This window comes from Aulonocara stuartgranti, assembly GCF_965226115.1.
Source record: "Aulonocara stuartgranti genome assembly, chromosome: 23".
Lineage (NCBI taxonomy): Eukaryota > Metazoa > Chordata > Actinopteri > Cichliformes > Cichlidae > Aulonocara > Aulonocara stuartgranti.
Window position 1 is genome coordinate 34,541,972 of NC_138958.1, and position 14,407 is coordinate 34,556,378.

General features: G+C 39.4%; 1 protein-coding gene across 1 annotated transcript; it reads left to right on the plus strand.

Moving 5' to 3' along the window:
* The first annotated feature begins 1,848 nt into the window (after nt 1–1,848).
* On the plus strand, nt 1,849–12,436 carry enpp4 (ectonucleotide pyrophosphatase/phosphodiesterase 4). Its single transcript, XM_082525463.1, has 8 exons — nt 1,849–1,997; nt 3,488–3,725; nt 6,860–7,153; nt 7,263–7,367; nt 8,537–8,735; nt 8,837–9,016; nt 9,165–9,434; nt 9,589–12,436. The coding sequence occupies exons 2-8, from the start codon at nt 3,489–3,491 to the stop codon at nt 9,690–9,692; spliced, it is 1,389 nt and encodes a 462-aa protein (XP_082381589.1). The 5' UTR covers nt 1,849–1,997; nt 3,488; the 3' UTR covers nt 9,693–12,436.
* The last annotated feature ends 1,971 nt before the right edge of the window (nt 12,437–14,407 follow it).

The following is a 14,407-nucleotide window of genomic DNA, read 5'->3' on the forward strand; positions in this document are numbered from 1 at the left end:
GCAGTCTGGTGTTACCTACATCTTCCTATTCAGAAGGCAGAATTTCCGAGTTCTGAGTACAATCGAAAGCACCACGACTGCAGTTTTTGTGTTGGATGTAAAAAGCGAGGATAGAATGGCTAGGATAGAATCAGGTGTGGGATTTCTCTCGTGGAAATGTGCACATTATTTTTTCCTTTCTATTGGTAGGTGGCACAGTGCACTTGTGGCAAGTAAGCAAGCTAGAAGACTGGCAATCTTGCTGGGTATCCAGTTACGGAAGCAACACATTAACAAGAGAATTCTGAGTTAAACCAAAGTTACTTTCCCTAGTAACTAGTTACTCTGAAAGTAACGAGTAACTTGAAGTAACTGAGTTACTTTTGATAGAAGTAACTAGTAATGTAACTAAGTTACTAATCTAAAGTAACACTGCTGAAGACATTTCTCATGTGGCTTCGGTGAAGAGTAACTAGGGCCAGATGCATTTGTTGGGTCTTAAGGATATGACTGTCAGATACTCATCATTTGCTGTAGATACATTTATAGATCCGCCACTTCTTCTTTTCTCATCCACTTAGTTTCCTTAAATTTCTTAAGGACACATTGCGCACCGGGCTGAGATAGGCCAAATTTTCAGCTTATGGATCACATTGGTGATGGAAAAAAATTGAATTTTATTTATTTTAAAATACTTTTTACCCAGCTGCTTAAAGCAAAAGTGTGTTTTAGATTTAATATCAAATAATATTTTAGGTGAAACCTGCAGGACAAAAAAGTAAACTGGATCCTATAAACTCTCATAATTTCACCTGTTAAATGAAAGATTACACTTTTTTTGGTTTAACTTTCAAACTCTCATCTCACTAAAACTGGTGTACAACCTACTTTTTTCCACTCTGATATGCACAAATTTGTGTATACAAATCTACACGGCTTTCTTTGTGGGTTTAACGGTCCAAACAGGGAATTTCCATCATCAGAAATGTCAAGGGAAATTCCAACGCACTGCTAAAATGTTACCTTGAGGGGCATCATGTTGGAAAATATTATCTCAGTTGTTTTTTTTTTAACAGATTTACTAAAAACTGCATACAACTTGGGCCACTCTTCTTTTTGATCTGCAGGAAATTCTCTATTGTGACAACACCATGAACTTGTTTTACCATGTTACCTACTTATTCTGAAAAAAATAAAGTTCACAGTAATTTAGTGGTCAATATAATGTGTTCAGATTCATCTCATAAGTCATGACACACCACTCTTTCCTACATATATCCTTTATTTTTATTTTATTTATTTATTTTTCTTGCCTGTCCCGTTCAGTACTTTAGCAATCAGAACTGTTGTCAGAAGGGAAGGAAAGATGCCCAACAGATTTATTTTTTAAGTGGCGAAATTATGGCAATGCCATATTGGTCCACTTGATTGATCTATATTATCATAAGCTGCCTTTAAAATATTGGTATCTGTGTTAGTATCTGCAATATTTGAAAGTGAATCGATACCAAAAATTGCAGCATTGCACGCCACTAAGCAGATGTTCCTCTTTAGCGATCCCTATAGGTAGTAGCCGAAAGAAGAGAAGATGTGTAATTTTTCCCTGGTCATGGCATCAATCGACCGGTACGTCAAGTTTGCTACAACAAAAGCAAATAGCGAAAGGTTTATTTCAAAATTAAAGCACTACATTTTAACGCTCTATGAATAAACCAATTTGTGCAAATATAGCATTTATTAATTATAAAAAAACAATTAAGTTGGCATTAAAATAGCAAACGAAACTACCAGACGCCAAAGAATTGCATTTTTTTTATATCGCCGTTAGAGCCGCGATTTATTTTGGAATTTCTCACCGGAACTGAGTGAGATTGATATTAGCCAACTAGACAGCGTCTCAGCAGCGTTTGTTTGTGTGTTTTGTGAAAGTCCACCGGTGATGTTGCTGCGAAGATAGGGGGAAAGGTGTTCAGAGGCGCTGTTTGGAGCACAATTATCCGTCAGCTCTGCCAGGGCAGGTAACGTGTTTAAACGGACTGTTGTTGGGGGAACGCTGTGACATTGGCAAGCTAACTTGGTATACGAACTGCTAACACGCGCCCTGCGGAAAGTGAAAATAAAAATTTTCTTGGTCGGGTGACCCAAGACTTTTTGTATTTCCAATCTGCCACTAGAAAACACGAGTTTTTGCATGATTTTCAGTGTTTATTCGCTGTGTTATAAGTAGAGCTGTGTCGATATTTTCCCTTTAAGAACGGCGACTTCCTTGTTGTGTTTATTTCTCAGACTGTGAAAGCCAAGGCTTTTCGCTGGAAGTCCTTGGTGTCACTTCAGTACTTCCTCCAACACGTATATGAAATGTAACTAGGTAGCGTATGAATAAAACAAAATGTCTTTAAAATAAATAGTTAAATTAATGAATAAGGTATAATTTTATTTTTATAAATTTATTAATTGTGTTGTCTTTGCCGCACTACTCCATGCACTGATAAAATAAAATCGAACGTAAATGGCAAAGTTGTGAATAGGAAGAAAGCACCGGAGAAACTGGTCCCAGTGAGGAGACTCATGAGTAACCGTTCAAAATAATCCTTGTTTGTGTGATTCTGAGCTTGTTTCAGACAGTTTATCTTCTGTCTGAAACGAGCTGTTCTTTAGGCCGATGTTCTGATGGTTACCTGTGCCTAAACAGATGAAGCAGGTGGGTGGTGTGAAAGATGGCCTTATTTGTGGTATCTGCTCTTATTGATGTCATACAGACCAAAATTGAGTTGCAAACCCCCCAAAACAAACTGTCTAAAGTGAAGAGCTTATGGCAGGCTACAACCTGAGCTTCTGACTCTCAGTGATCACTTCTACTCGTCATTCATTAAAAATTTGGCCTTGTCCATTATGAGCATCCACCAATGTAACTGTATACATGCAGAAATAATCCTCACCCCTCACTTGGCTCACTCTGAGCCTCTGTTCAAGCCAGTTCTTCCACCACTGTGACATACTCTTATGTCACTTGAGCCACTTATTGACTTTGTTTGCACAAAACACATCCTGTTTATCCGCGTGCAAACTTGCAGGAAGAACAAACCTTCCAGCTTAAAGCTGGTTTAGATCGTGGTCACAGCGTGTTAAAAGATTCTTACGGTTTCTGGCGACTGGTATTTGTAGCTGGTTGGAGTTTTCCGGCTTTCTTTGACTGCAAAGCCAACAACTATAAGTTTCACTTCCTATAAAGTAAAAGTGAAGGGCCAAAGAATGATTCTGGTATTTTGAGAATATTCATTTTCTTTATCTATGTGAGACTTACACCTAGGGAAATCATACCCGGTGTAAGCCGATCTCATTTATTTAGCCTTTTTTGTATCTTTATCCTGAAAGCAGATTAATTTCCTGCAGGTGGGATTTTCAGGCTGGCACACTGTAACCTTTAGCTTAGCAATGTGAAATTAAAACCCCTCTCAGCTTGGTTCGAGTATTTCAGGTTTCTGTTTTTTGTCTGACACATTTTCAGGATGTTGTTTCAATTGGTGCTGGCTTTCCTTTGTGGTGTTGGCGTTTGGGCCACAGAAAATACCACCACCCAGCAGGAACCGCCGCCGCTGCTGCTGGTGTCATTTGATGGGTTTCGAGCTGACTACCTGAAGAGGTTCCCCATGCCGAACCTGAAGCTCCTGTACAGCCAGGGGGTCCTGGTGGAGCAGCTCACTAATGTCTTCATCACCAAGACGTTTCCAAACCATTACAGTCTGGTAAGCCTGCTTTTGTTTGTGTGCGTGTGTGTTTGGAAGATGATCTGTCTGATAGCTGTGTCTAATTCTGGTCTGAAAACATTTCCTTCCTTTGAATTTGATGCAAGAAATAAGCAGGTTCTTCTCTGAAAAACACGTTGCCTCAAAACCCACAGCCTTTCTTTCGCTACCGTTTAACCCAGAGGCGACAGCACTCAGGATTTCCAAGAAAAAAACCAAAAGCCTCACTGCTTTCATCTTTCATCAGATTCACTAGTCGTTTCCTCCTGTTTATTTAGTCTGTAAGCATGCATTAAAAAGAAAGAACAGGGCCCTATTTCAGGAAGCCGGTTTAGAAAACTCAGAGTGAAAAACGATACTCAGGGTTGAGTAACCCCGAACTGTCCAACTCGGAATATTCGGTTTCAGAAAGGCTGATAACAATTAGTTCAGTCAACGTGGAGTTGCTTTAACCCCAAGTTAAGCGCGCGCACGGGGATACATAAAGCCCTGATTAGTGGAGCACAGATTAAGCGAGTCACCATGGAGACGGAGGGAAAGAAGGCGCGGTCAATGTATTTTACAGCGCTTGAGGCCGAAATTCTGATGGCAGTATAGGGCTTTGGAGCGTGATGTCACGGGGGTGGGCGATAACATGCAAATTTTGCGGAAAAAAAGTAACACAGCCTCAGCTGCAAAAGAAAGGGAGCATGCATGGCAAAACATAGCCGACAGAGTCAATGCGTGAGTGTTAATTTAAACATTGATCTAGGGATTTCCACCCATTTAACACGTTATTTTATTATATTTTATTTTATTTTTTATTTCATACATTTTATTTTGTGATGTGATGTGAGCGCAGGTGCAACCCAACAGGCCCCAAACGTTCCTGGCAGCAAGTAAAAATGAAATATAAAAATATAGTCCAAACAGGTAAGGTGTAATTGTATTATGAGCCATAGTGCTTGGTCTGTTTGTCCGATGTAAATCGATTGCAGTTAGAGGCTACATTAATTTCCCCTCTGTAAGCACTTATTGAAATTATCTGAGCACATTACAAGTACATATTTGCTTACTCTGTATGCTCAAATGTGACCCGTTATAGCCAACAGAAAAAAAGCGGAGGCCTGAAAAACAGGTGGGGGTCCTCCACCACCACCACTCACAGAGGCTGAGCAGTTGGCTTCCACATTTGTGATAATGTTGGCAGCATCACATATGATCTTCACAGTGCAGAGAACACAAATTAGCATCCATTACTATAATGAAATAATTTGTTAGTTTGAAATGCTACAGGAAACCATGTACCTGCACATTAATGCTGTGGAAAGACTTCCTGTTCACATAGTCTCCTTCATTTACTGAAGGAGCAATGATTGGAATGTGAGTACCATCTATACAGCCAATCACGCCTGGGAACCGTGAGAATAAATGTAAAATTTAAGTAGTAGTTCAAATATCACCACATCATGAATTAAGTTTCGTTCATCCTGATACCTGCAATTTTGTGGCATCCCTCTTTGATAAATCTTGTGGGTCTATGACCGGGGAACACCACAAACGAGTACAGGAGACGTTTCAGTGCAACTGTAACATTCCTGACTGCCCGACAGACGGTAGCCTTGGAAACGTGCTCAGCGTCACCAATATTATACAGAAAGCTCCCGTTTGCAAAAAACCGAAGTGCAATACAAATAATATGCAATGAACTGAGAGCATGTCCGCGATGTGTCACATGAGCAATATTAGGCCTGAGGATGTTATTCAAATAAATTATAGATTGTGCTGAAAAACGGTAACGTTCACACAGGAAATCATCAGGAAATGATAAAATGTCCGAACGCGCTCTAATCACTCTCTCCCGGCGGAGAGCTCTGCGGAGAATTTGGGCCTCAACATCTACTGGCTCTTCAAGGAAGTGGCACGCCATATCTGACACTTCCTACAGTCAGGTTTCCGACAAAGAGGCGGAGAAAGTTAGGGTTAGTTGAAGTAAACCTGCTAGGGGGCAGGTTAGCTTCACGGAGTGTGTCGTCATAGTAACTCGCTCAGAATTAATCTAAACTCGCTTTGTGAAACCGAAAACCCAGAGTTTTCGTTAACTCAGGGTATACTTACTCAGAGTTTGCACTAAACCGGCTTCCTGAAATAGGGCCCAGAGCTTTTGTTGAGCTGGAGTATCTCTAGAGTGAAAAGTTACACCAAAACATTGACTTGGTCAGAACCATAGACTGTATATAAAAGATGGACATAGTGACTTGAGTTGGGAGATGCTGAACACCTGTGATTGACAAGTCATTAGCTGATGAGTAAACTCCTTTTAATCTGCCTTTCTGATTACAAATAAAGAACACAATTAAGAGGGCTATTATTCTACCATATGGGTTGCCCCCAGGTGGCCAACAGCAAGAACGCAGGTTTAAGAGTTGGGTCTTTTTTTTAATAATTATTCTAATTATTAATTAATGTCATTAGCTGCAAAATGTTTCACTGGGTCTTTTATATATTTATTTTTTTTAAATCACACAAGATTTTCAATTTTCCCGTAAAAGCCTTGTAAATGTGATATTGTCATTGAAGTTTGTTACTGTCCGTCAGATTTAAAAGGAAATATAAAAAAAAAAATCAATTTCAAAGTGTGATATTAGTGCTACACGATTGTTTTTGATCAGTACTGTGATGATGGCTATTTGTCATGATCATTCATTTATTTTTTTGGACAAAAATGTTTTTATTGCACTGTGAAGTAAGCATAACACTGCTTTCATATCCAGGTAAGGAGCTGTATAAAAACCTAGTGCTAAATTAAACTGGGGACTGTATTTTCAGTGCAGTTTTGTTGCTTGGCTGCACATCATTCTTTGCATATGATTTGTTCTTGGTTTATACCACTTGTCCTATTGCTAAAGACTTCCAAGCAATGCATCAAGATCCACTTCTAGGAACAAGCTCTTTGCATTCTGATGGTGCAGACATTCAAATCAAATCAAAATTCAGTTAACTGGGTTCCCAAAACTTTCATCATTGCATTCACCTTTTAACATTTTGGAAGCTGCTTTTCATGCTTGAGTAATCAAGTCTCTTAAAGCTAGATAATAGAACAAAATCACATAGACAGTATAATATTATTGTTTTTATTATTGTTACCTCTGCAGGTTACAGGGCTTTATGCAGAGTCTCATGGTATCCTGGCCAGTAGAATGTATGATCCCATCAGCAAGAAGCACTTCAGCGTTAGCAACGACACCGACCCGCTGTGGTGGAATGGGGCGGAGCCCCTCTGGATCACCGCGCTGGACTCCGGCTACAGCACTGCAGCCATGATGTGGCCCGGCTCCGACGTGACCATCAGGAACCGCACACCTACACACTTCTTTCCCTACAACCGCCATGTAACATTCCAGGAACGACTGGGGAATGTGACAAACTGGCTGTTAGGAAATGCAACGGTAGAAATATCATGTCTCTACGTTCCTATTTGTGGCGCTTTGTGGAGATGGTCTAATTTGGAAAAGCTGGAAGGTTTGACATTGTTTATGATTTTTATAATCCCACCAGGAACAACGAGTGAAGTTTGCAGCTCTCTACTGGGAGGAGCCGGACAAATCAGGTCACACGTTCGGCCCTGACAACACCACCGCCATGGGCAAAGCGCTGAAGGAGGTACAGTCATTTGGTTATATTCAAATGCTCAAACAAGCTTACTAGGTTGTCATACTGCTACAGCAAACCTGCATGTACAGTGGAGGAAATAATTACTGGGTCCTCTGTTGAATTTGTAAGTTTGCTCACTTAAAAACAAATGAAGAGTCTGTAATTTTTGTGGTCGTTTCATTTTAATGCAGAAAGACAAAATATCAGCCAAAAATCCTGAAACCTAATACATAAAAGTTATAAACTGATGAGTGAAATAATTGGCTACCAAGCAGAAAAATGTGATATTATTGGAGGAGAAACCCTTGTTAGCAAGCACAGCTGTAAGACGTTTCTTGTAGTTGGTCACCATGTTTGGACACACATTAGGAGTACACACATTATTTCCAAAAACTCTCTAAATCTTTTAGGTTTCTTGGCTGCCACTTATAAACTTAAAGCTTTAGTTTTAAGTTTATAAGTGGCAGCACGACTGAGGTCTGGAGACCAGCTAGGCCACTCCATGACCCTAATGTGGTTCTTTAGCCACTCCTTTGTGGCCTTGGTGTAATGTTTTGGGTCATTGTCATGCTGGAAGACCCATCCATGACCTATCCTTTGTGTTCTGGCTGAGGGAAGGAGGTACTCATGCACTTTTTATGGCCCCATTCATTGGCCCCTACATGCAGTGAAGCCATCCTGCACTCTCAGCAGAAAAACAGACCCAATCCATAATGTTTCCATTTCCGCGCTTTACTGTAGGGCTGGTATTCATTGGGTCACATTTCTCTTACTCTAAACACGGCGGATTGAGTCGATGCCAAAGAGCTTGATTTTGGTTTTGTCTAACCACAGCTTTCTCCCAGTCCTTCTCTAAATCAGTGAAATGTTCACTGGTAAACTTCAGACGGAGCTGTACATGTGGCTTCTCTGAGCAGAGGCACAACAAGATTTCAATCAAATGCAGGCTGGTGCGTTATCATTAACAAGCTCCTCCCATGTAGTTTTGGACTGATCCGAGACCTTTCTCTTGATCATCCTCACCACATCTTGCCTGGAGCTCCAGACCAATATTCTGATATACTGTCTCTCCACTAAAATGAAAGACTAGTTCCAGTGGTGCAAGTCTTTTTTTTTTTTTTTGTTTTTTTTTTTTTTTTACTTGATGCAGACATTTGTGTCTGCTTGTGTGCGATTAGGTTGACGACAACATCGGCCTGCTGATATCTGAGCTAAATCGGACCGGCCTCTGGGGTCGCATCAACGTGGTGATAACGAGCGACCACGGGATGGCCCAGTGCTCAGCCGATCGCCTCATACGGCTGGACGAGTGCCTCCCTGAAGACAACTACACACTGGTGGACCTCACACCTGTGGCGGCGCTCTTCCCAAATCAAAGTAACTGTGCTAAGCTCATCTCATATTACATAATGAAACTTGTCTCTGTTATTCTGTGCATTGAGCTCCCAGTTGCAATTTTCCATGTGTCTGCTGCCCAGGTGATCAAGCTGATGCTGTCTTCAATGCGCTAAGTAAGTGCCACCCCCACATGACGGCATACTTGAAGAAGTCCATTCCTGATAGGCTGCACTACCAGAACAATGTGCGCATCCAGCCAATCATACTGATTGCTGACGAAGGCTGGACCATAGTGAAGAAGGGGAACAAGTTGCCGAGATGTACGTGCTTTTTTATTTTAATTTATTTTTTTAATAATGTTGAGTTTTTGACATGTTAAGACTAAAAGACAAAAGCCAAAGCACAATGAATTAACTGCCTACAATATTAATGCCTGGTAATCCTCCTGTTACTCCTGTTTACTTTTAGTGGGCGATCATGGCTATGACAATGCTCTTCCCAGCATGCATCCTTTCCTGGCAGCGACTGGGCCTGGCTTCCGTCAGGGTTATCAGCTGAACAGCTTAGAAACTGTGGATGTTTATGCACTCATGTGCCGCCTGCTGTCAGTGCGTGCGCAGCCCAACAATGGCACCCTGACCCAGGCTCGGTGCCTGTTGGCCGCTGAGGCCTGCGTAGATCTTCCCCTGGTTATCGGCCTGGTGGTGGGTGTCCTGCTGGTACTCACTACAATCACTGGTGAGTAAGAATAACGTGTCTTCTTGTTGTATTGTGTTGATGTGGGGGGGAAAAAGGGGACCCAGATTTGAACCCTGTGGAACCCCCCAACATTTTCTCAGCCTTTCCATTAGATGAACAAGCTATGATTTGTTTTCTTTTTTCTCCTCCTCAGTTTTGTTCAGGTCTCTGAGCACTCGCCGCCAATCAGGGCCTCGGCCTTTCCGGAGGCTGCAGGTCGACTATGATGATGATGACGACGACCCCTTGTTGGAGTAAACCAACTGTGTCGCAAACAGGTTTAGAACCACACATTTATCAAGAGCAGACCACAATGCAACCCAAAACAAGAATGTAAAAATGTAATCCAGGCTAAAAGCAAGCAAGAAGCTGCTTCAACTAAAGCCTGGAAGGAAATGCAATCTGTATAATTTAGTAGGCCTGTCACTTACTTCCCCATCATTATGCAAAGAGAGTACAATTGTGCAGTTTATCACGTGATTGTGTTATGAGACATAAATATGTCATGCTAGTCTTTCAGCTGCTCCCCAGGCTTTGCTCTTGGGAGCACATAAAGGTTAAAGACAGAAACATATGAGGGAGTTCAGAGTTCAGCGAACAGACTCAGAACCTTACCAGAGATCATTTTTTTTTCCTTTAAAGATTATAATGTCAAGCATGTTCACACAGCTTCCAGCCTGGCTACTTTCAGATCATGCTGTAAGAGTCCCTTTCCGACGATGTCAACAAACCATTTGAACTTGGAAGATCATTGCTGGTGGTGAGAACGGGGTCGCTGCCAACGGTTTCAATCCAGGAGTCACATTTTCCAGGGACGGTGCAGACTAGAAAGGAAAGCTGGGAGACAGAGTGGTAGTGACATGCAGGAAATGGCCAAGAGTGGACTTTTTATACCATAACTAAACATGGCACTTTTCTTATTACACACACTCCCTACTGCATTAACAGTTTAGCCTGTATTATGTTTAACCTCTCTTTAATTGTCTGGTATTATGATTGTAAAATATGCCGCTCTGCTTCCTGTCCACGTTGGTGATTGGTCTTATGTTCCAAAATCCGCTCACAGCTAGACTGGGAATCCGTGGATAACAACGTTTGTGTGACTGCTAAGCCTGATTACAGAGGTCGGGTTTAGTGAACCCAGATAATGAAAAGACATCCCCGGTGTGGAAAACTAGCTTAATAATACAGGCCTCAGGTCTGCAGATCCCGTGCACTGGTATAAATACAGCTGTGGGTAATGCTATATTCTGTTGTTGTTACTGAGTCTTCATAATGTTACTGCTGTTAAAAATCCTTGGACTTGAACATGTGACAAGAAGCCAGTGGTGATTAGCTGTGAAATTTTGGGGAAATATTGGCGAAGTCTTTGGTGGGAAGACGGTAACAATGAGTCTGATATTATTATTATTCTCAAAGAAGAGACAAAAGCTACTGACTACTTTCATTTATCTTTTCTTTCCATTTTTCTTTGGTAATGTTGTTTGAAGTTGTGTGCTGTTACATTTTTAACAGCAGAGGGAGCCACTAGCTCATTTAATTCAGCTGTGACAAAGATTTAATTGTGATTAACCTTCAGTTTTCTTTATCTGGTGTTCTGTGGTTGTCTTTTTTTTTTTTTGTTTGTTTTTTTTTGCCCAAGTATGCCAAAACCTGAATTTTAAATCTGAATTGGTACAATAATATTAATTTGTTGAATTACAGATAATTCCTCACAGTAGCTTTCTATGCCAGTTGTTCACTTTACATGAGGGTGTGTCAGGGGTCCATCTGTGCTTCCTGTATATGAGTGATACCAAAGACTGTTAGATGCACAAAGAAATAATCAGCACTTATGTCTTTTTTTTTCTTACACAGGGATTTGTATTACAAAATTAAAACTGTAATTGTTATTTTTAGCATCAGATAGGTTAGCTGCACACTTTTTTCTTTTTTTTTTAAGAAACAGTACAAACGCAAATTCAGGTAGTAGTTTGAAAGTTGAACAGTAATTTCAAAGGCTGTTTTATTTAATCTGATGCTCACAGAGGGAGCAACCACAGGTCTGCTGTCCTGATCAAGGAAATTAGATGGAGCACACGCCTGTTAGCAGGATCAGAAACTGTCACCGCTCAAGGTCACAGCATGAGCCTGTTGATATTTAACACTCCTATTATTGGCAAATTCAACAACATGACTCGAACCAATGAGGGATGGATCCATATGACACATGTTTTGTGGAAATGTTGCTCTTTTGCTTGTAACCTTTCCTGTTTCCCCCCCAAAATTTTAAAGAACATCAGTGACACACTGCTCCTCCTCACCAGAGCACTAGATGAATATTTAATAACATAAAAAAAAACTTCTATCTTGTTTGTCTTGTAAGATTTACTGCAAACCAAAGGTCCCAGTTGTTTTGTTCATTGTTTCTTTATTAAATGGAGAAAAAAATAAATATATATATATATATATATATATATATATATATATATATATATATATATAAAAAAGAAAATGGGTGAAATATTTTCTGTACTTTTCAAGGGATTTATTGAGTATAACCACATCACAGAATAAAAACATACAACTTGCACTCAGTGCAGAGCTGCTTGCATACTTTAACCATTTAGAATGTGAAACCCTAACTTTTGTAAAGTTTGCCATGTGATGTTCCCTCTTCTGCATATTGCACATATAGTTATTTCTGATGGCTTTATGTAATGTGCACATATGTGGGCAGCTGTGGCTCAGGAAGTAGAGCAAGTTGTGCACTGAGTTAAATTCAGGCCACTGGTATGACAGGTTTTTTTTTGTTTTGTTTTTTTTAAATGCAGATGTCATATCCAGGTGTTTAAATGCTACATGTATGCTCTCTGTATTGCACTCGCATCAAGGCTTGATGTTTAAAGTTACTGTTTTTAGAAGTGTAAAAGAAATCTGTACTATGCAAATTGTGTCTAACATGTCAAAATATTTGTGTAGTTACGAGATTTTGACAAAATAAAAAATGTTGGGAAGCCTGATTCGTCTCTTAATCCTCCTCAGAATCACTACACAAAAACTCCTTATGTCAGCTGGCATTGGGGAAAAACAACCGAGACACCTTTGGGAAAAATTAATTTATATTCCTTTATATTTTTTTTTCTCCATTGCAGTCACATTACAATGTAATAAAATGATAAACATATAAAATCAAACTCAATACTGACGCATATACATTTGTTCTGTGTTCAAAACCAAACGAACTGTACATGTTTTCATTTATATTTCTTTCACATCATTTAAAATCTGTCATAATTTCTATGTAGTCATCTGTATTATTGTAAATCTTTGTCTCTTCACAGATAAATAGACTTTATTTTCAGGAGGTATTGTAACAAAAATAACACATTTCCTAATGGTGGCTGCCTAGAATCACCGAAAATATCATTCAACTCTTAACCGTAATGCTTAGGTACTATCGTAGACACGCAATACACAAACTGAAGGTACACGATGGGTCTTCTCGTTCCCCTCCCATTTGTATTTGTTGTGAATTAGGGAAACCCCCTGAATGGTATCTCTCATGAGCTGACGTGGGAGCGATTTGAATTTCTGTAGTGAAGTTAGGAGATGTTAGCCAGACAGCCCGACTCGCATATGAAATGTAATACACGCCCATGTTTTGGCTTTTTTGTGATTGCACTGCACTCAGCTAGTTGATTATATGTGGAGTTTAAAATGTCCTCCTTATCCAATATATACATTTTTATCACAATCACCTGGACTGCAGGAAAAGGGAAATGGCTAGTTAGCTTTTTTTGTTTTTGTACGAGACACTGTATTTTTTTAGTCAGAACCAAACTAGCGAGCTGATATTTGGAATTGGGGTGAATTGAGAAATTGAACATTTTTTTAATGAAGGTAAAAACTAATGACTGACTTGGAAAATATGGACAATTATAAAAAGATGCTGCTTTCATGTCTAATGATATGTATGCTAAATATACGACTAAAAGATAAATGATAAATGTGACTAGAAGTCACAAACTCTCTAGATAAGGTTTGTACAGAGATTAGATGTGGGAGAAGTCTTCTTTTATAATAAATGAATACTTCCGATTTATTATTTTATATCTTTTATGTTATTTATTCCAAACAAAACCAATTGTGCGAAAAACTTTTTCGTTAGCGTTAGCTTTTTGGCCAGAACTAGCTAGCTAGCTAATTAGCCATTTCCTTGTACGTTAAACTTTAAACTGAAGCAAAAATAATTACCCAATGGATTTTTTAATTTGACATTTTTGTAGTAATATGTAAGCAAAGATAACCTGAATTGATGAAGTGATAAATGTGCAAGATTGAACTCAGAAATCAAGATTAAGGTTTTAAAAAAAATAAATTAGTTGTCAGAATGTTAACTTTTTCTATTTTTACATTTACCATTATTTTGTCTTGTTAATTTCCCCCCATAAACATGAAAGTCTTCTCTCTGAATTTTCTGTGACTAAAATCATAATGTATAACAAATTATTTTGTCATATATTATGATAAACATTTCTTGTGAAGGTTTCTTTTGAAATAAATTATTGCTTAATAATTATTTTATTTTAAAGTTAAAAAAAGGAGCACAGTTGTCTGGCAAATCACCTCCAAAAACGTCATCCCACCCACAGAGCTAATATCAGTGTGCTTATACTCAAGACAACACAATGGCACAGATTCCTATGAAAACACAGCTTCCAGTCAGGCTGAATTTTTCTTCTCTCGTTTTACATTCTGGATATTTAGAAAGAACATTTACTATCGGTACATTTCAAAGAGCCATCTAAGCAAACCCATGGAACATAGATCCAACTGAGAAGGATTACCAGAAAAAGGTATTTACAATCAAAATGCCACCCACAAGAAAATAAAAGTTACTTTTGCACATCGAAGTCGCTAGAGCTACTTTTTTTCTCCCCCCAAGCTGAAGAACATGGTGGAAAAGCATGACCCTAACAAAATAAAAGCTC